The following is a 20,405-nucleotide window of genomic DNA, read 5'->3' as shown; positions in this document are numbered from 1 at the left end:
TGCCGCAGAAACATCCACTCATGCAGCAGAAACATCCCCACATGCAGCAGAAACATCCACACATGCCGCAGAAACATCCACACATGCCGCAGAAACATCCACTCATGCAGCAGAAACATCCCCACGTGCCGCAGAAACATTCATACATGCCGCAGAAACATCCACTCATGCAGCAGAAACATCCGCACGTGCCGCAGAAACATCCGTACGTGCCGCAGAAACATCCGCATGTGCCGCAGAAACATCCACACATGCTGCAGAAACATCTACACATGCTGCTGAAACATCCACACATGCTGCAGAAACAAGGGGTCAAGGCACTGACCCGACCAGCCCATGTGAATTTACAGTTATACTCTTGAATTAAACTGAAGAAAGTATCAAGTCAGATGATGAACCTATCTTACAAACCTATAAATTGCAAACACTATCTCGATTCAAGGCCATGTCAAACAAGTATGCTACAATGTACACTGCGGACCTTAAAACGGCAAATGTACGACTGTTTGGCTAAGGTGGAAGTCACATAGAAGCATTATCTTGTGCACGGTTGTATACTCAGTGACTCGTTATGCAACAAATATTTGTATCCATGTATATCAGATACAAATGGATTTCACTGAGAAATATCTGTCTCCAACCTCCCGTATAATCTGAATAAAGTACGTAACTCAAAGTGCACATTTTGTTTCATTACAATTGGCACTGTCCTCCATCTGTCCTTCGAGAAAATATACTCGAAGTAAGGTTTCCGAAAACTATCACGACTAACTTTGACCCCTATTCGGTAGCACTGCGTACAAGTCTGGAATATCGAGAGTCCGATATTCCAGTTGTTGGCATATCAGAAGTTTACACAACACTGACTGGGTATATATCGACATCAAGTGCATGTTTCATGATCACTGGCAAATTTAGCCCAGGCGTGATTTCTGCGTTATCAGCGACAGGTATAATTGACACGTGAAGATTTCAAGCCCTGCTGACTGTAAATTGTTGCTGTAAACACAGTTTGACATCATCTGCTGGTAGTTTGCAAGTAAGGATTCACAGGGAGCTAAGTTCTGTTACCGCTTTGTACATAAAGAGCTTTACATATGAACAGATATTTGACATCCCACTCCATATGTGTAAAGGCACTGGGCAGTCACGCTCAATCCATCATGAAATGGCCATTACAAAACAATCAAGTTGCACCTCTTGTGAAGTAAGCATATATGTACTAAATTCATCATGATTAAAAGAAAACATGAACGGTTGGTGGTAGGAGCATAGACTGACTGCCTTTCCACTGAAGCCTGAGCTCGTTTATTATATTTGGAAACTGTATTACATTTGGGAACTGCCCATATAATACCGACCACCCCCGATGCTCTCTTGCGGAACCTAGTTAGTAAGAACCATAACCAACACAATGAATCATGGGATACACTTTCCAAGTCTATGGGTGAACCTTAAGGTCATTTACCTTAATAGGTCATCCTGCAAAAAGGGAGATAACTCACCACTCAGCATTGTTTTGGCGTCCTGAAAGCCGTTCTGTGGAAGGACAACCTTTTGCAGCGTCTGCCAGTGTCCGTTGAGATGTTGGATACGCTGATTAATCTCCTCCTTGAGACTTGGGTAACGCTTCAACAGCTGCTTTGCATAATCGTTAAACAGCTTGCGACGAGGGGAACTTTGCAGCAACTCTTCATGGTAAGCCTGGGAACACAATAAACTCCATGTTAAAGTCACACCATCAACTTTCTCATCTCTGAACCAAAAACCATAAATATGAATAAAATGCAATAATGGTGACTTGGATTAAATAATCTTATCAAAAAGATGTTCACATAGCTACGTCTGAAAGAAAAGACCCTTCGGCAAAAACATGTTTCTATTAATTATATAGCATTTATTAACATGTTAAAATTTGGCCACCTCAAATACAGGAGAAGCCTTGCCTAAAACAACTGCATATCGGCAAATTTAAACAGCATTCGTTTATCATCAAAATTCACACACTTCAAACTTTCAGGCTTTTCCTGACTCAAAATTCACATTTTCCAGGCTTCATATAATAAATATTTTACACTTATGCTGATTACAGCAGAGTATAAAGCACTTTTTTAAAAGGAAAACACATACTTTCAACAGTAGCACAGGCTGTCTGTAGCCCCAATGTCGGCTTTTCCTAGCTGAACTACAAAAACTTAATAATTTTACAGCCTAGAAAAGTAACTTTCAAATTCCAGACTTTTCTGGCCCAGTACAAACCCTGGCCCAGTACAAACCCTGTATCACTCTTCAGAGAACAGCAGCTAGAAATTTGGTAATAAAATGTGACTTTACTCACTGACTATGATAGAGATCGAGATAACAAGCCCAGTTCGCACACTTAACAATAGCTGAAGGTTTCTGTCACATTTATGTCACAATGGCTCTATTGTCCTGCTGTAAACTCGAAAGCCAATCGAACAAACCTGACGTAATTCCAGTGTGCTCTAACAGCCCAGTTAAACATTTGCACAACCTGTGTCCGTTCTTGACATTAACATGTTAACAATTACATCAGCAGCCAAATCACACATCTGCAGTGTATTCTTGGCAGTAGAATCCAAATGCGTATTTAAAGAGGCAGTCAGCTGACAACCACAAAGATACTATATTTATTATTCATCTATTTGTTTTTCTTTGAAGCACAGAATCTTACTTTGTTTAATCTAACAAAAAGCTCTTTATTATTATTTTTTTTAAACATCTAAAGGTGATTCAAAACTTCAACATGTGTACACCACAGATAAAAGGACTACCTGTGCTTGCAGGTCTTACAGGAAATTTCATAAACAATCTCATCTTATAATGTTCACTATCATACAAAGCTGTTCACAATATCACTTACATGTACTTATGTAAACAAGTATCACTTACATGTACTTATGTAAACAAGTATCATATATACATGTTTACCATAATTGCTAAACTTTTGTTCTGAACAAAGTATCCATCCATATTACCGTGAGGATACATGTAAATAAGGACTATCGGGTGGAAACACTAGACTATTCTTCATGTACTCACAGGGGACTGCATTCCTGCCATTAATTCCAAAGTCTAAATCCTAATCAAAGTGCAGGTTGACCAACAGACGCTCCTGCCATGCTGTATACATGTGGTGACAGTGTACCATGAACAGCAGTATAGTTGAATACTGGCAGATATTCAAGCCTGGATGTAAGAGCTGAGTGTCTCCCGGAAATACGGGAACAGGATATAGCAAGTTACATAAAAACCTTACACACTTTTATGCAATGTACACATATCCTCTATGTAGACAACAAGCTGATTCTTCAGACCTGCCAGGTACAGGCATGAAATCACAGGTTGAATTGTGACCAATGGGAGAATACAGGTAAAACACATCAGCCAATCAGAAAACAGTTTCACTGCCCATGGAGACCCACCGGCAACAAGCCCCTTCCATATCCCCCCCCCCCCCCCCTCCACCTCACATGCACACAGTTCTTTCCCTCAGTGAAGATCTTCTTAAGTAACAGTTGTCAGCACCCTACTGGGTGATTATGAAGAAACAGGTTCAAGGCCTTTTAATAGTAATTACAAGAAACCAAGAACCAGTTGCCAGACAGCTGCATTCTACAAACAGTAGCAGTTTGAAAACATGACATCAAGATGGTAGTCTATAAAGTGAGCAGAGCTCATTTGATGAATAAATTCCTAGCTTATACCCTGCATATCATCATTTCTTTAGTGTTTTCTAATCAGCACAAAAAACAACTTCAATCATAATATGAATGTAAAGTTTTTAAGGATCTCATTACCAAAAGCCTTTTCTGAAACATTAGTGCTAAATGAATGAATGATATTTAATGTCACTTCTACAGGCATTATTGCAGCAATACCTTTCATAGTTGATTAGAACATGTTTAGAACTATGAGAAAGTAACTGGTTTTACAGGAGATAATGACAACATCCAAATAACGCTGCTAAACATCACACACCTCTGATAATATTCCATAACCAGATGAAAATATTAACACGTGAGACAGTAATCTACACCATCATGAGATTTCACAAAGGGAAGACAAATCATACAAGACAAGCTGGTATCAAAGAGTGGTCTCCCCTAAATGAAACTACCACAAGTATTATTTTGAATCCAAATTAAACCCAGTTTTCATTTAGTTTACTCTATGAAGAACTTGATCACAATATTAGAGATCCCTAAATAAGACCAGATGACCATTTGCAAGCTTGTAGCAGTTCTCCATGACACGCAGCAGATCTAGCTTAGATGTACAGCAAGCACAAATCATAAATGGGATCAATCCGTCTCTTAGTAAACACTACATTACCTGTGTAACTGCATTAGAACTAGGCAACTCAACAAGTTTATCAATAATCCTCATTGACAGACATCAGAGACAACTTGGTTGTCCTGGAGACCAGGAAATGAGCTGGTCAGTTTGCACACTGGACAGCATGGCTTGACCGATCAAAGGCTAGATCTGGGAGATCAATCTCTTTGTTAAATTTGGCACAGGGATTTTCATGGGCAGGCACAAATCTGCCAATTAAATTAGTAGCACACAGTTCCATAGCTAACACACTATTATACATGTGTAAGTGGCCCACATCAATTCCCATAAAATAAAACCATAAACAAAATGCACCTTGAATTACAGGTAACGACTTTAATTCCTACTTTTGTGGGGTATATTTGTTTCACCTCTAATTCTAGGCTTATTTATTAGTCTGGCACGGGAACACTGTTAATCTACACAACTCATATGCCCAATTTCCACACGTCAAAAATATCAGACAATGCACAAATACACTGGATCATACAAGAAATAAAATTATTTTTCATTTGATACCCAAGATGAATGGCTCTGTTTGAAGACCTTTTGATGTCCAGCTTTAAGCTTGTGTGGCTTGTCTGGATGGGCCAGGTGGGGGTAGGGGGTGTTGATCATTAATATACACCTCAATCGCAATATAATTTGACAAGATCGTTTTTTCTTTTTCCTAATAAAAAATTAAAACTAATAAAATTTTTGGAAGCCTTTAGTTAGCTGTGCCTTTGGTGATAGTTATGTACATGGTATATAGCACATGGTTATTGCTGCTCGGTCAAGGGTATGCTGTAGATGTATGGGATACTGGTCATGTAAGGAATCATTGCTGGGATTTCATTGGTCCACACATGGTGAGAGTCTGGCCGTATGGAGAGTCTGCTAAACTTTACTGTCACAAATTCATCTGGCACAATTTCTCTGCATGAGGAGACTTGTGCAGCCCTGTGAGATACTCACACATGCATGTGCAGCCCATTCACAATGACCCAGTGCAGATATTGATCCAAATTCATTGACGGGGAATCTGGAAATTGGGTGAACATCAATAGTGCACATGCCAGTCTTAATTCCACGGCTAGGCGTATTTGTGGGGTGACTCATCAGGGCTTCTTTGTCTCGAACAAAAGACTAAAAGATTACCAAAGCTTTGCCTGAAGCTCTCCTGGAATTCAGTGCAGTTGCTATCACGACCAAAGACAGACTCGGTTGGTATCAGATAAAGCTAAAAAAAATTGCTACTGTCTTTTTTGCATTACATCTGTCTGAGCAGGCTATCTGATTCAAAGGGTACAGGTCTCAAGCTTGTTTCTTACAGTTATTAGAAGAAAATGACTAAGTTTTCAATTGAGACAAGTTTTAAGTTTGGCAAGTAAACTTGACTGAAACTGCCTCTTTTGACATCTATTCTATTACAGCCTATGGTACCTTATTCCCAGGGCACAGATAACACACTGCCTTTTACATTAGGATTAAGATCACTCCACTTCACTGAACAGAATTAATAATAACAAAGTTGCAATGACATTAGGAATGATTAACAAAATCGTTACATTTATGCCCAAATAAGGCCCTCTGGGAGTGTGACCAGTCAAGGTCACTGTGACACTGGCATGCACCAAGGAGTCCATTAGTGCCTCTTACTTCAAGCTATATAGTGCAATGCAATTTGAAGACAAGGGAGACAACATACCAAGTATAATTTGTAAATTATTTCAATGACATTTTTCCTGTTGTATTTCACATATCTGACTGAAGTCGATTTTACCACTTGAAAATCCTGGGGGCTAAACACCACACAGATGATAATACATCTTAAACTCTCGTGACATAAATCAAGGTTAGATGAAGAAAACCACTTCCCAGAGTATTTATCCTGTGGAAAGTCTTAACAAGTATTAACATGTAACTTTAATGACATAAGATCTACAGTAGAGCACGTACAACTGAATCAACATACAAAAGTGTATTCTTGTCTTCTGTTCTATCTTCTTCTATGAAATTCAATCTTTTTTCCATCTTAGCATAAACACAACTCAGGTTGGCTAAATGTGCACTTGGCATCATGTTGATTGCAAACGGCAGATGACAGCTGCTGTCCAAGGTGATGTACCGGCTATTTCTGTGTTAATTGTAACCCTGAAAATTTTTTTTAATTTATGGAAAATAAAGTTACTTCGGCTTAAAGAACACCTGTTTTATGATATACCAATTAGACAACCATGACACAACAGTCCAAATGTCCAAGCTCTGAGATTATAATTAACGGAACAATTCCGATTAAAGATCATAAACTAGGAACATGGCCAAGTGATCTATGACATACATGTAGAACACTAGGAACATGGCCAAGTGATCTATGACATACATGTAGAACACTAGGAACATGGCCAAGTGATCTATGACATACATGTAGAACACTAGGAACATGGCCAAGTGATCTATAACATACACGTAGAACACTAGGAACATAGCCAAGTGATCTATGACATACATGTAGAACACTAGGGACATGGCCAAGTGATCTATAACATACATGTAGAACACTAGGGACATGGCCAAGTGATCTGACATACATGTAGAACACTAGGGACATGGCCAAGTGATCTATGACATACATGTAGAACACTAGGAACATGGTCAAGTGATCTATGACATACATGTAGAACACTAGGGACATGGCCAAGTGATCTATGACATACATGTAGAACACCATATACCACATGGTTTGATTTCATTTGATTGTTGTTTAATGTCATATGTTTGACATAACACTTGGCCACCCAATATTTGACAACAAATGGATTTTACAAACCATGTAAACTTCAAAGAACATGCTTGCTACCCTGAAAGTCTTCAATTTAGGCTGGTGATGACCTTGTTTTATACTGAAGTATTTTGAATATATATTTCCATGGGGTGAGGGTTCACATTCCTTTGATGGTCATTTAATGTTCTGCGACATCAATCTGCTTAACATGGCACACCTACATATATTTGTTTATTTATTTGTTTGATTGGAGTTTTATGCCTTAAGCAAAAATATTTCACTTACACGAAGGTGGCTAGCATTATGATGGGAGCAAACCGAGCAGAGCCTGGGGGAAGCCCAGGGCCATCCGCAGGTTCACTTGCATGTATTTGTTTATTTATTTGATTGGTGTTTTACTCCGTACACAAGAATATTTCCCTTATACGACAGCAGCCAGCATTATGATGGGAGCAAGCCGAGCAGAGCCCCGGGAAGCCCACGACCATCCGCAGGTTCACTTACATGTATTTGTCTATTTATTTGATTGGTGTTTTACTCTGTACACAAGAATATTTCCCTTATACGACAGCAGTCAGCATTATGATTGGAGCAAACCGAGCAGAGCCCAGGGGAGGCCCACGACCATCCGCAGGTTCGCTTACATATATAATATAAATCTAAGATATATAGCTAGCATATTACCAATACTCCGTGCATTATTCACCTCCTTTGAAGTGAATTAGGCTAGGACAATGATGTAATTTCCACACAATTCGTGGCACAACATGGTCACAATGTTGCTCTATAAGGAGTCTCTGTCTCCTATAAACCAGCCTCCAATCTGTTCATACAGTTCTGTGATTTTCTCTTTGAAAATAACAGGGCATCTCGCACTGGGTAAAAGTGACATATCCCCAACGGGATAAGGTTGGTATTTCTAGCTTTCTTAGCTGTTGGAACACATGAATTTATTGTCGGGCAGACCATCCTGAGCTTTTTATGACACTATTTTTATAAAACTGATGGCATTCTGTCTATTAAAGAACAACATTATGGTATGTGAGCACTCACCTGATTGAGGTATTTCTCAGATCGACTAGTAGCTTTCCTCTGCGAAACCAGGTGAATCTGGCTCAGCCAATCAGTGAGCTCCTTGAACTGCTGCATGAACTCTGTGAAGGACACCTTGGTGTTGACTGTTACATCGTCTTCATCCCACGACAGGTCACTCTCAGTGGACTGAAATCACAAAACAGAAAATCCAATAAGCCACAAGCACATCTACTGAATGCCAATGAGTAACTTACTAAGGTCAGTAAAGTGCAAGTATTAGATGTTGAACTATTACATATTTCTTTACTAAAATGAACCTAAGGTCTGTAGATGTATACAAGTTTCTGTATCAGACAAACATACTAACACATGGCTTAAAACAAATCTTTGATCCTTTGCTGTGAAGTTCAGTATTTATAGGATTCTAGTCCCTCCTCCAAGAGCCAATTCGATTATGCACGGTACTAGTGCCATTCCTCAACATTTCAAAACACATGTACAAGGTATTCTTGTACATGTAACAGCCCCAGGAACCACTTTCACAAAGTCAGTTTGGATTAAAGCCTTCAACTTTATCCATCCTTGTGAAACACAATGCATGTATTTGTGTCTGGGCGCTCAAAGTGGGCTGAAATTGTACTCTCACAACAAAACACCAGCAGAATGTGGTCAACATTTTATTGATTTAATGAACGTACTTTAGGCTAAAGTCGCAAATCGCTTTGTGAAATGAGCGCTGTACACATATGATACATCCTGTCAAGCTGCAGCAAAACACTTGAATGAGAAACAATATAAAAAGCACGCATGACAGCATGGCAGTCTAGTTCAGAAAACGACATAATATTAACACTGTCAACATTTAATCAAAATATTTGAGCTCCAAATATGGCTTCTTCATTCGCTGTTGGAACTCTAAATATGGCTTCTCCACTGAATATTGACTTTTGATATGGGAACCCTTTGCCAACTTTTATTCATCACCCCAACACCTTGAGATGAAGACAGTGACCTTGAAGTAGGTGTCAATAATTGTGGTTAAACAGAATGCCTGCTAAGTTGGGTTGAGTGAACAATACATGGAATTTCCACATCTCTTCAGATTTTTCAATCCCTTAATTTTAACCCTAGAATGTATTTTAAAATGGAGACCACGTACATGTATATCTGGCACAAGAGGTGTATCATTAAACACTTATAAATATGCAACATCGGGGCAGTGCACGTCAATTAGGAGTAATGTTCAAAATCTCCATCAAATTTACTGAGCCTCTTGAATGAATGAATGAATGAATGAATGCATCAATGCGAGGTTTAACGTCATACTTAACAATTTTTCAGTCATATGACGATGAGGAGTCATTATGTGTGTGTACATATACTGTGTCCTTTTGTGGCAGGGTGAGTCCATGCCGCCAAGGTATCTTGCTGAAGACACCAGACATGACACCTCACCCCGTGATATTATATGAACACCTGGCCAACCAGTTCTGTTTCGTCAGCCTAACCTCTTAGTGCTGAGATCCAAGCAAGGCAGCAGCAAGTACCATTTCTAAAGTCTTAAGTTTGACCGGACTCGGTTTTGATCCCGGACCTCCAGTGCGGTTCTGAGCCTCCTGAAGTAACTATGAAGATTATCAAAGCTACACATACTTCAAATATGTGTTTTGCATGGAAAAATTCCCATCAAGATGACAATAAAACATACTCACAAACACAAAATCTGACAGAACATCGAGGTTATGGTTTACATAAAACACATATTATACAAATATAATCAAAATTCTTTCAATTAAATATTAAAAAAATCAAACACATGTAAAATAAATAAATGAATTTAATCAATCAGTTAAAAAACTATGAAAGGTGGAGGTGGGCAGCACAAATGTGAGAAGTTAATACAGCAGACATGGACGCTGTGTAGCCAGCTGTATACTTAAGCCTCTGTGTTTCTATCCCATGTTTGTGTATGTCTGGTAGGAAACTGGCCTTCCTGGAGTCAAGGCTGACTGTTGAAGTCATTTGGCCTTACAGCCCATATATATATACCCCTGGGCTAACCCTTACTGTGGGCCTCATCTTCTGCCCCCATTTCCTGACCACCTCTAGCACCCGCTGTTTACCCATAGCACAAAGCCTATTTAACCAGGTATTAAAAGATTCCCTGTGAAAACATGTTCCCAACAGTTTTGTTTCTGTTCATGTTTGGAAATGCAATTTTCACAAGCAGACTCTTGCTGATTTTTTGTCCTAGCTTGTAACAAGCCCTGTAGCGTTGAATAGAGCAAAAAAAAAAAGGTGCTTGACTCTAGCTCTGTTTCAGTAGGGAGATTGTATGAACAATTACTAAAAAATACACTGAACAGACACAGATCACATACACATTGAACAGACACAAAAACAACCAGATCACATACATATTGAACAGACAAAAAGACCACCAGACCACATACATATTGAACAGGCAAAAAGACAACCAGACTACATACATATTGAACAGGCAAAAAGACAACCAGACCACATACATATTGAACAGACACAAAAACAACCAGATCACATACATATTGAACAGGCAAAAAGACAACCAGACCACATACATATTGAACAGGCAAAAAGACAACCAGACCACATACATATTGAACAGGCAAAAAGACAACCAGACCACATACATATTGAACAGGCAAAAAGACAACCAGACCACATACATATTGAACAGGCAAAAAGACAACCAGACCACATACATATTGAACAGACAAAAAGACAACCAGACCACATACATATTGAACAGACAAAAAGACAACCATAACACATACATATTGAACAGACAAAAAGACAACCAGACCACATACATATTGAACAGACAAAAAGACAACCAGACCACATACATATTAAACAGGCAAAAAGACAACCAGACCACATACATATTGAACAGACAAAAAGACAACCAGACCACATACATATTGAACAGGCAAAAAGACAACCAGACCACATACATATTGAACAGACAAAAAGACAACCAGACCACATACATATAACAATTCTGTCCAATGGAATATTCACATTAATTACAAATTTCATACAATGACTTTAAATTTATCATTCAACTCTCCCACAAAATTTGAGTCCATTGTGCAATTGTTTAACACAATCTACATCCTACTTTTTGCTGACTATGTGTAACGTCTGGATAACCAATGAGGTTGTCAAGAGAACACATGACACTAGTGTACTGGTGTTGATAAAAAAAGGCTGTGGCCTAACCCAACTCAAAGGGATTCCTCAAGGAATAAAATAACACAGACTGGGGGGTAAATAGTCTGTCTGTGAGTAGCTAGCAGATTATCAGTGTACTTTTCAAATTTGCCTTAATGCAGTGAAGACCATGCAGACATGTTTTTATACACCAAAACATCCCACTGCTGTGCAAACAAAAACATGCTAGGCCTAGATCACTGGACACCAGGGGTCTCCCAGAAAGAGAACCCAGATGTGGGAATAAATGTAAAACACTGCCACCTCTGTCAACAACACAAATCAAACCTAAACACATTTGGCGCCTGGAGATTACTGAACTACTGACCAGTTGTCTGTGCTGAAGATGGTCAAATGAGTTGGTTCAGCTAACTACAAAATGAGCTGTACATGTATTTGCCTTCTACCTAAACCTTCTGGACCAATATTTTCTGAAAAATGTCAATTTAGAGAATTCTAAGGGAAATTCATCAGAGGTCTGAACTGTTCGTATGACGAGATAACATGCGAAAGTGGCAGCTCAAAGATTCCCCCAACCCAACGTTCACTCGTGGATCGCACATGTAAAAAAGAAGACGAGTGAAAGAAAATTAAAAGTCCAGTAAACCAAACAAGATTTTCCTTTCTATTGATAATGTATTTAATTATTATTTATACAAAGGTGAAATGTCAGGATTTCCTTCACTGATAAATATCATACCTCACTGGCTAGAGTTAGATATCACTTTTGTTATTACACACCCCAAAGCCATGATCTCACAAAGGAATTTTCTGGGTTCCAATCCGAGCTTAGCAGAATTACGTCATAGTACAAGTTCAGTCAACTTTAACATTTCTTTCGACACAACAATACAGGACCTCACGTGCAAGGTCATGCTATATACACAAGTCCGTGAAGGCCTACAGCTAAAAACATTGCTTAAACTTGTTCAAATACACAAAATCATGATATTATCAAAATAAAAATAATAAATAGAATATTACACAGTGAAGGTTGAATACCATAAATATTTTTCTCGTGGGTTACCATTTTCACCTTTCACAAGAAAAATATATGATGTCCAACCTTCACTGTGCACTATCCACTATGTAATACAATAATTACAACACAATACCAAGTTCGACATTTTAAAGTTCGCTTAACATCTGTTACATTTTTCAGGTCTTCCACTATTAAAGCTTTATGGCATATAATGATGCACTGCACAAGGAAATGTAATTAAGTTGCACATAACTATACTAATCCATATGTTCAATTGAAAGAGCAGCCTAAAAAATGACATGGGACCAGATTTTATCAGAAAACTCTTCAAATTGGAGCAAACAAGGTAATCTGACAAATGACATTAACCAGATGGTCATGTCAGTCTGAGTTCATCAGTTAATCCATATGAACATTTCCCTTGACACCAGAACCAAGTTAAAAATGAATCCAACATGGCTGACAGCTGTTGTATTGTACATGTCCAGGAATGTACAGTGTGTATAACATTTTGAGTGAATGTGTCAGGGACTCCTGGAACATTGGATTTGTACTCATTGATCTACTATTATCAATACTTGTAATTATATTACTTTTAAGGATCAGACTGTATTCATAATCTATTACAATCTAATTTACTGTGCTTGCTTATCAATTATAACGAATGTGAACCAGAGCAGCCTTACCATGGTCCATGCGTGAAGAGTGTGTATTTAGCTTCCAAGCTCTCATATTGAATAAGCAGAGTATGTGAGTGTTCTGTTACAAGAAACCATTGCAAACACCCCTGTCAATGATCCATACTCAATCAAGCACTAGTTCTTCTACTCCATTTAACACACTGCAGCATTATTGTCCATGGCCTCCACCGTCTATGAATAGAGCAAGCATGGAGATCTAATCAGGGACCATACCCAAATGTTAGTGGTACATATGCAAAATTCTAGAAACCTAATTTCCAGAGCAGAAGTACTTTGTTCAGTGGAATTTATGCATACAATTATTATGAAAATGATGCCAAAAATAATTTATGTGTGTTATTTAAGATGCAAGTTTCAATACTTGAGCATTATTTCTCCACACCCAAAGTTCACCCAGAATGTTTCAAAATATTGGCTGCAGTGGTGGTTGAGAAGGCTTAAGAATTAGGGTATGTCACGTGTTATAATTCCTAGCACAGAATCATTTGACAACTTGACAAGTCAGTCACATGTGTTCAACTGATCAGTACATTTGCGTTCTACATGCATGTTTGCTTCAGGGATTTTGAAGGTTTTGTTAAGTCTTGAGGAGCTGAACTCTACAACAATAGCACAACATGTATGTTCAGGAAAGGCCATGCACGGTGTCAATCACATGCAGGTAATCGCACAAACAAATCATTCATAGCTGGAGTACACCCAGATTGACTCCAGCTGGTCAGCGCTCTGGTCTGAAGATGGTTAACTGGGAACTTTGACCAATGATCAGGCTATCTGGCACTACCAGCTCCGTTGTCTATCTGTCACTACCAGCTCCATTTTTTGGGCAACATTGCAATTCAGAGATCAAAGGCATGTACCCTTACTTCCATGTATAACATGCATAGACTTATTATGCTCTTCTGATAATATCAAGATAAAAACAGGCTCTATAGGATTAAACTGTATACCCGTAGGCCACAAAACATACTGAGACTCTCCTTATTTGTTCAGTTGTAAACTGGACCATATACATGAAGATTTAATATCTAATTCTTAACAAAATGCCTGTATCATAGGACAAAGATGACGCAAAAGATCGAGATGTTCGTGAGTTTATATCGCTCTGATAGATGCCAGTTATACAGGCGAGAAGTGATAAGCCTACCCTAATGATACTGACATGTACAAATCTACATGTTCATGTTGAGATTTCAAGCCACCTGTTGACAAATCTCGATCCACATAAGACGTACAACAGACATATCAGTGCACAGCATTACTACTGATGCTTGGTAATTACTAACAGCTCACAAATACAGTTCATGTTTTTGTCATTACAAATCAAGAGAGAGCTCTGATGATAACAAATTAAAAGCTGAGATACTGAATCAAGAGGAAGCCTCAATTCTCTCTCATTTTTGGGGGGTAAAACTAATCGTGCTCTACATTAAAGTGAGGAACTTCAGGTTTTCGTCAACAAGTCATGTAGTAATATATCAATATGAATATCAGACAACTATTTCCAACGGGATTAATCATGTGAATGTATGAGTGGCAAACTAGATATGGTAACAAGCTCATCATTATTACACGCCACAATTCTCAGGCACACTAGTTACATGTACATGTATGTACCACAGTGCATTGTGGACGATTTTCCATTTACGTATCTTGTATATTCACATACACATAAGTGCATATATGATGATGCGGAAATTAATTAATCTAAAATTACTGTTCTTGTACAATTACCTACGTGTAAGTTACCAAGTACACACAACAGGTGCTCTAGTAATGTGTACATGTACAGGGATCAGTAGATAGGATAATAAGGGTGGATAAAACTGATGTAGTAACAACCACACACCAGGTACATGTATATTATACCTACAGGCATGTTACAGAAGCATACCTGTACACCACTCAGTGACCAGAATTATTCCAGATCGGCATGTACATAATAGTGACTACATGCACAGGTATGCATAATGTATCTGCAAATGTAGATGAGGCAAATCCTGGTTACTTCCCATCTGCTCTATTTAAGTTACTCTTTATTCTTAAAATACCTCAGGCCCATTCATATTCATGAGTGCAATTAAGTGATCACAGATCAACCACAAATATACAGTGTACGTATCCAAACTGTAATACATACTATCCAGGAAATGAATAAGCAAAAAGCCCCTCTTGGCACAATTCAGCCTGCTTATGTGTCTGTATCTGTCTCTGAATGTTTACTATAGCAATGATTATTTATGTACTGGTGCGTACAATAACCTCACAAGTACGTCTGGGTTAATGTAATATACTTCATAAAAAAAACAGGGGAGCAAAATGAACAATCACGGACAAATGCAATGCATCAACTGGGGAAAATGAAGGCAATAACAAAAAGAGCATATTGAACTGAAACTTCTCCAGACACAAATTTCTTTTCTTTAGAGATACTTGTAATATGGCAATTAGATATTACGTAATAAAGGCATGTACAAATTCCTGACACCTTGTCCCCACAGTCTTCACAAGACTTCAGCACATTTTACTGGACAACTGATCAGACAGAGATGTTCTTAATTCAGCCAAGTAGTGACATTATGCGCTTTATCAGTGATATGGATTAACTGGAGCCTGCTGCTATCTCAAGTCTCCAACAGGATGTGGCCCACAGAAAAAACTGGATTTACAACGCAGATGTGGAGAATTCCAATGTATCACTTACAAAACATTACAAACAATAAAATGCTCTGAAACAGGATGTCACTGGCAAACCTACCAAACGAGCAGTGAGTCAAGGACATTTTACAATTACGAAATTGTTCTTCAGTGTGAGTGGCAATACTCATCAAAATATTTGGTCATAAAAGAACACAGGCCTACACAATGTAAAGATGCACTAAGAATACTGCATGCATGTACTTGAATGAAAGTGTTAAGTACTAGTGCATGTACATGTTGTGTCACAAATTCTCAATCAGAAAATGCTAACTGAATAATGTAAATTTACAAGTCAAATCCTGACCAAAGTAAAGACAGATCTACATGTACACATTAGGAAGTATGTACTCGTCAGGAAAGTATGTACTCGTCAGGAAAGTGTGTACTCATCAGGAAGTATGTGCACGTCAGGAAGTATGTACTCGTCAGGAAGTATGTACTCGTCAGAAAGTATGTACATGTCAGGAAACTATGTACACATCAGGAAAGTATGTACACATCAGGAAGTATGTACTCGTCAGAAAGTATGTACATGTCAGGAAACTATGTACACATCAGGAAAGTATGTACACGTCAGGGAAGTATGTACTCGTCAGAAAGTATGTACATGTCAGGAAACTATGTATACATCAGGAAAGTATGTACACGTCAGGGAAGTATGTACTCGTCAGAAAGTATGTACATGTCAGGAAACTATGTACATATCAGGAAAGTATGTGCACGTCAGGAAGTATGTACTCGTCAGAAAGTATGTACATGTCAGGAAAGTATGTACATGTCAGGAAAGTATGTACATGTCAGGAAACTATGTACACATCAGGAAACTATGTACACATCAGGAAAGTATGTACTCATCAGAAAGTATGTACAGAAGCTTACTGTATCCTCCACACAAAAACCCATCAAAGTCATTGACACATGAGACAAACATTTTTTTCAAGCACGTGAAACACTGTTTTTATGTGATCGATCAAACTAATTCCCAATAATTAGAAGTATCTAGAAGGGTTCCATGGTAAAACCAGCATGGGATTGGCCTGAATGTCCAAAAAGAAACAAAGCTCTGACTAATTGATGACTGGCCACTCCACCCTGGCTGAACTCACAGTTACATTTTTTTTCTGCTTATCAGGTCCAAAATCGTGTGTCATCTGTCAGAGACAAGGTCATGTGGCTTATCAATGAGATAACTGAAGAGAATGGTCATAACAAACACCCTGCCTGCTTTGACATACTTGTCCCATATTGTCACCTCTCAGCTTCCATTCACATTAGTAATTAGGGTGATCATGGTCAGATGTTCTTCCTGTTATGTGCATGTGTACACAGACAAAACTAGCAAAACGGGTGTGTATGGCATGTGTATGTGGAAAGGGTGATCAGACAGAGAAGGCGAGATAAGTGGGCTGAGATAGGGGTTGGTCAAGATAAGCTGTACTTAGTCAATGAAGCTTTAGAATATTAACTGCTTGAATTCGTCAAAGATTTATCAACTTGCTTTACTATTTAGTAAAACAAATTCATTCCTATAAAATCTCATGTTCATGTACAGCTATACTGAATACACACATACATGTATGCCATGTAAAAATGTACAACCACAAATACAATACCGGTATTTTAAACTATCAACATCTTGTGAACAACTACTGGTACATGTATGTATATGACAAATCTACGAGGATCTGACATGCCAGATATGAGCTCATTACTGTATATAAATGGGCTTTTTAGCATGCATGTAGTTCATGAACAGATCATGAGGGTCACACAATGAGGCTGGCGTGGCCATACTATCCAATGGGTCTGGTTTCTGGCACCTTTCAATTATCTCCACTGATCTTGTAACCACTGTAATTATAGTGGTCCATATCATGAGAGGAACCAGAGGCCCCATCACTCCACCACACCCCCCACCCCACCCCGCTCTGCTGTGGTTATGGCTTAATCTAATGCCATTCCACATGTTCCTGCAGTAGCTGGGTCAAAGTGCACACAGTGTCTGTAATTGCACACATGTCTGCAGGAGAATGCAAGCACTGCATTAAAAGGGTCCAAATCTTGTGTTGCCAGCCATTCTAATGTGCCTGCTACAGAGGTGTCGGGTTTCCTGGGGCTTAAATAAGCCCATCTTACACGAGCATGTGCAAGGGTTGTAGACTTTCACTGCAGGCTGATCAGCAGGAGACATGTGGAAACCAATGCCAGTCCATCATCTTTACAATTGTATACACCACAATGATGAGGCAGGCTAGAATTCAAACACTGATCCAACAGACTGTAGCCATGAGTATATGCACACTAAAATGATATTCTGTTAATCTTCTGCCTTACCACAACAACTATGCTGCCTAGTAAAGGTACATCAAGCAAAGCAACGCAGTTGTGTCAAGGTGCAAAACTCACTGATCACGTAGTTCAAGGCAACCAATTACCTGTACATGTAGCAGAGTCTATAAATCACATATAGTGTAATTCCCAAAGCTGAGCCACATATATCAGTCATGACAGTCCAATATAGAACATGGCCAGTTACAGCAGCATTGCTCCTATACAGCCACCAAACATAATGGTTGTGTCACCACTCATTGGACATAGTATTCAGTCGTAATTTCTAAGCTGTATAGAGAATGATTAAAAGCATTAACTATGATGAGTGCAACGTAAGTCTTGGGATAATAAATTTGATTTAAAATGTGTTGTGTTGAGCTTAACTAAACTAAGGTGCAGTTAAATCTTGTGCAGCAGTGACAGCTTTCTAACTGATGAATATGAATACCAAAGTAACAGGGGCCATACCTTGCAGGTTTCGATGATTTCGTCATCCATCAGATACTGGTAGTTCGACTCTATAGCCGGCCACAGTTCATCCTTTTTGTAGCGCTTTTTGAAATCTCGTCGATCTTCTCTAGTTAAGGTACCAGCTGGGGATTCGCTGGGCGTGCTCAGCATGCTGTCGTCGAGAGTCGTGTCTGGAGTTGTTCCCCTTGACGGGGAGCCAGAGCAACTGCTTACAGTGCTTGGTGTACAGAAGCCCCATAGCTCCATGCGTCGTCGTTTAGCAGTGGTGGGAGAGTCCGGGCCATTATCCATCGTCAGGCTCCAACCTCCCGTGCCTTTCCCTTCCCCCGGAGTTTTACACCCGCCCACAGCCACATCCCCTTCACTGTAGTCGAAACAGGGGCTCGTGCGTTTAGGGCGTAGTGGAGTAAAAGTATTCTCCATGTTTACCGTCTCCATTATTGCGGATACTTGCAAGGTAACAACAACAACAGAGTCTCTCAATGGGAACGAAAAATTTGCCTCACCCTCTTAGAAAATGGTTCCAAGTGGCGACAGTCCGAAAATGGTTTGGGGAAGGGAATAGCTGGGAGTGGAGATCCACTAGATATGGTGCATTGTGAGAAGTTTGGGAATCATTTTTAGGCTGGGCTGGTCAACTTCTCTCACCAGGTGGCACAACTGAGGGGTTCAAGCTGCTCAATGCTGGTCTGACTTTCACAGTCCCGCTTGTTTTAACAAATACAATTGCATGCCATTCTTTACAGCTCTAACCACCACACAGACAAACCACACTCCTTCTGGCCAGAAGTCCTGCTTGCAGATTAACAATACAGGGTTCCTCAAAAACCAAACCTTTGCCAACTGGCACTAAACTATGGCCACAGACTTACATCTACAGTCCAGTGCACATTAAGTCAATGTCACAGCCACAGCCCAAAGGGTAAATTCACCTTGAATTGTACACAGGTATAGACTTCAGGAGATTAGAACACCTGAAACCTAAGGTGAATATCAGTGTCGCTCACAAGAAGGTAAGGAATTTCCTTGTATCTGAAGGAATGTAAGACGTTCACTTTCCTTTCACAACCTTCCACCTCTTGGAAGGTATGATCCACTTTAAGTGTAGAGTACACTGTACAGGGCAGAAGAGGTCCTGTGGTAAATTGCACCTCTACTGTGTGTAGTGAATGATGATGGACCCCTGACCAGGTTACCAGCTGTAGACAGCCATAGAGAGAGCTTTCCTGTGGAGAGGGAAGCCTAGTTTACAACTGGGCCTCTTAACACTGCTGGTGAATCAGCTGGGGGGGAGCTGATCTGGACAGAAGGGCTGACTGGACACTGGTCAATAATGGATATAATGAGGCTGGGTGTTATCTCCTAAAGCCAGTAGCCTGCTGACCAGTGAAGGCACTCCTCAGTAAAAGCCCCAAAAGGTAATGGTTAGCAGTTTGGCTAACAGCAAATGACTGGCTAGCATTGGAATGAAGTAACGCCAGTCCTTAACACCGCTTTGTTGTCATTGTATTCTATGCCTTCAGCTTGATGCCTGGCCAGGCTGGGCTGTGGCCTAAGGTGCCTATAACAGGTCAACTGTGAAGTTTGGGGGCGCTCCTGGGCAGCTCAGCTGGCTAGTCGTGCTTCACCGCACCACCTACAGGAAGAGAAAACAACAGTGGCATGTTACAGCAGATCACAGACTCCTACAGACAGCCCCACAGTACATGGGCTAGCTTAATCTCTGTCAGATAATATGCCTATAGTGAGCATGTGTGTAAAAATCCCGGGAATTCTCAGCGGTTCACTCTGATGCACTGCTCCGCAA

General features: G+C 39.6%; 1 protein-coding gene across 3 annotated transcripts in view; it reads right to left on the bottom strand.

The window, feature by feature from the left end:
- The window catches only part of LOC135466505 (uncharacterized), a 54,341-nt gene extending 34,461 nt beyond the window's left edge, over window positions 1-19,880 (bottom strand). For 2 of the 3 annotated variants that reach the window (XM_064744024.1, XM_064744025.1), the window contains exons 1-3: window positions 18,596-19,880; window positions 8,180-8,347; window positions 1,506-1,704 (exon numbers count right to left, since the gene is read on the bottom strand). In XM_064744024.1, the coding sequence (XP_064600094.1) occupies window positions 1,506-1,704; window positions 8,180-8,347; window positions 18,596-19,036 (808 nt within the window). In that variant the 5' untranslated portion in view covers window positions 19,037-19,880. Of the gene's footprint in view, window positions 1-1,505; window positions 1,705-3,063; window positions 3,244-8,179; window positions 8,348-18,595 lie in introns of those variants that run through there. The other variant, XM_064744026.1, reaches the window with a different exon arrangement.
- Between the last annotated feature and the right edge of the window lie 525 nt (window positions 19,881-20,405).

Source organism: Liolophura sinensis, chromosome 6 (assembly GCF_032854445.1).
Source record: "Liolophura sinensis isolate JHLJ2023 chromosome 6, CUHK_Ljap_v2, whole genome shotgun sequence".
In the NCBI taxonomy this organism is placed as follows: domain Eukaryota; kingdom Metazoa; phylum Mollusca; class Polyplacophora; order Chitonida; family Chitonidae; genus Liolophura; species Liolophura sinensis.
Note: the sequence above shows the minus strand (reverse complement) of the source record. Positions and strands in the feature narration are given on the sequence as shown.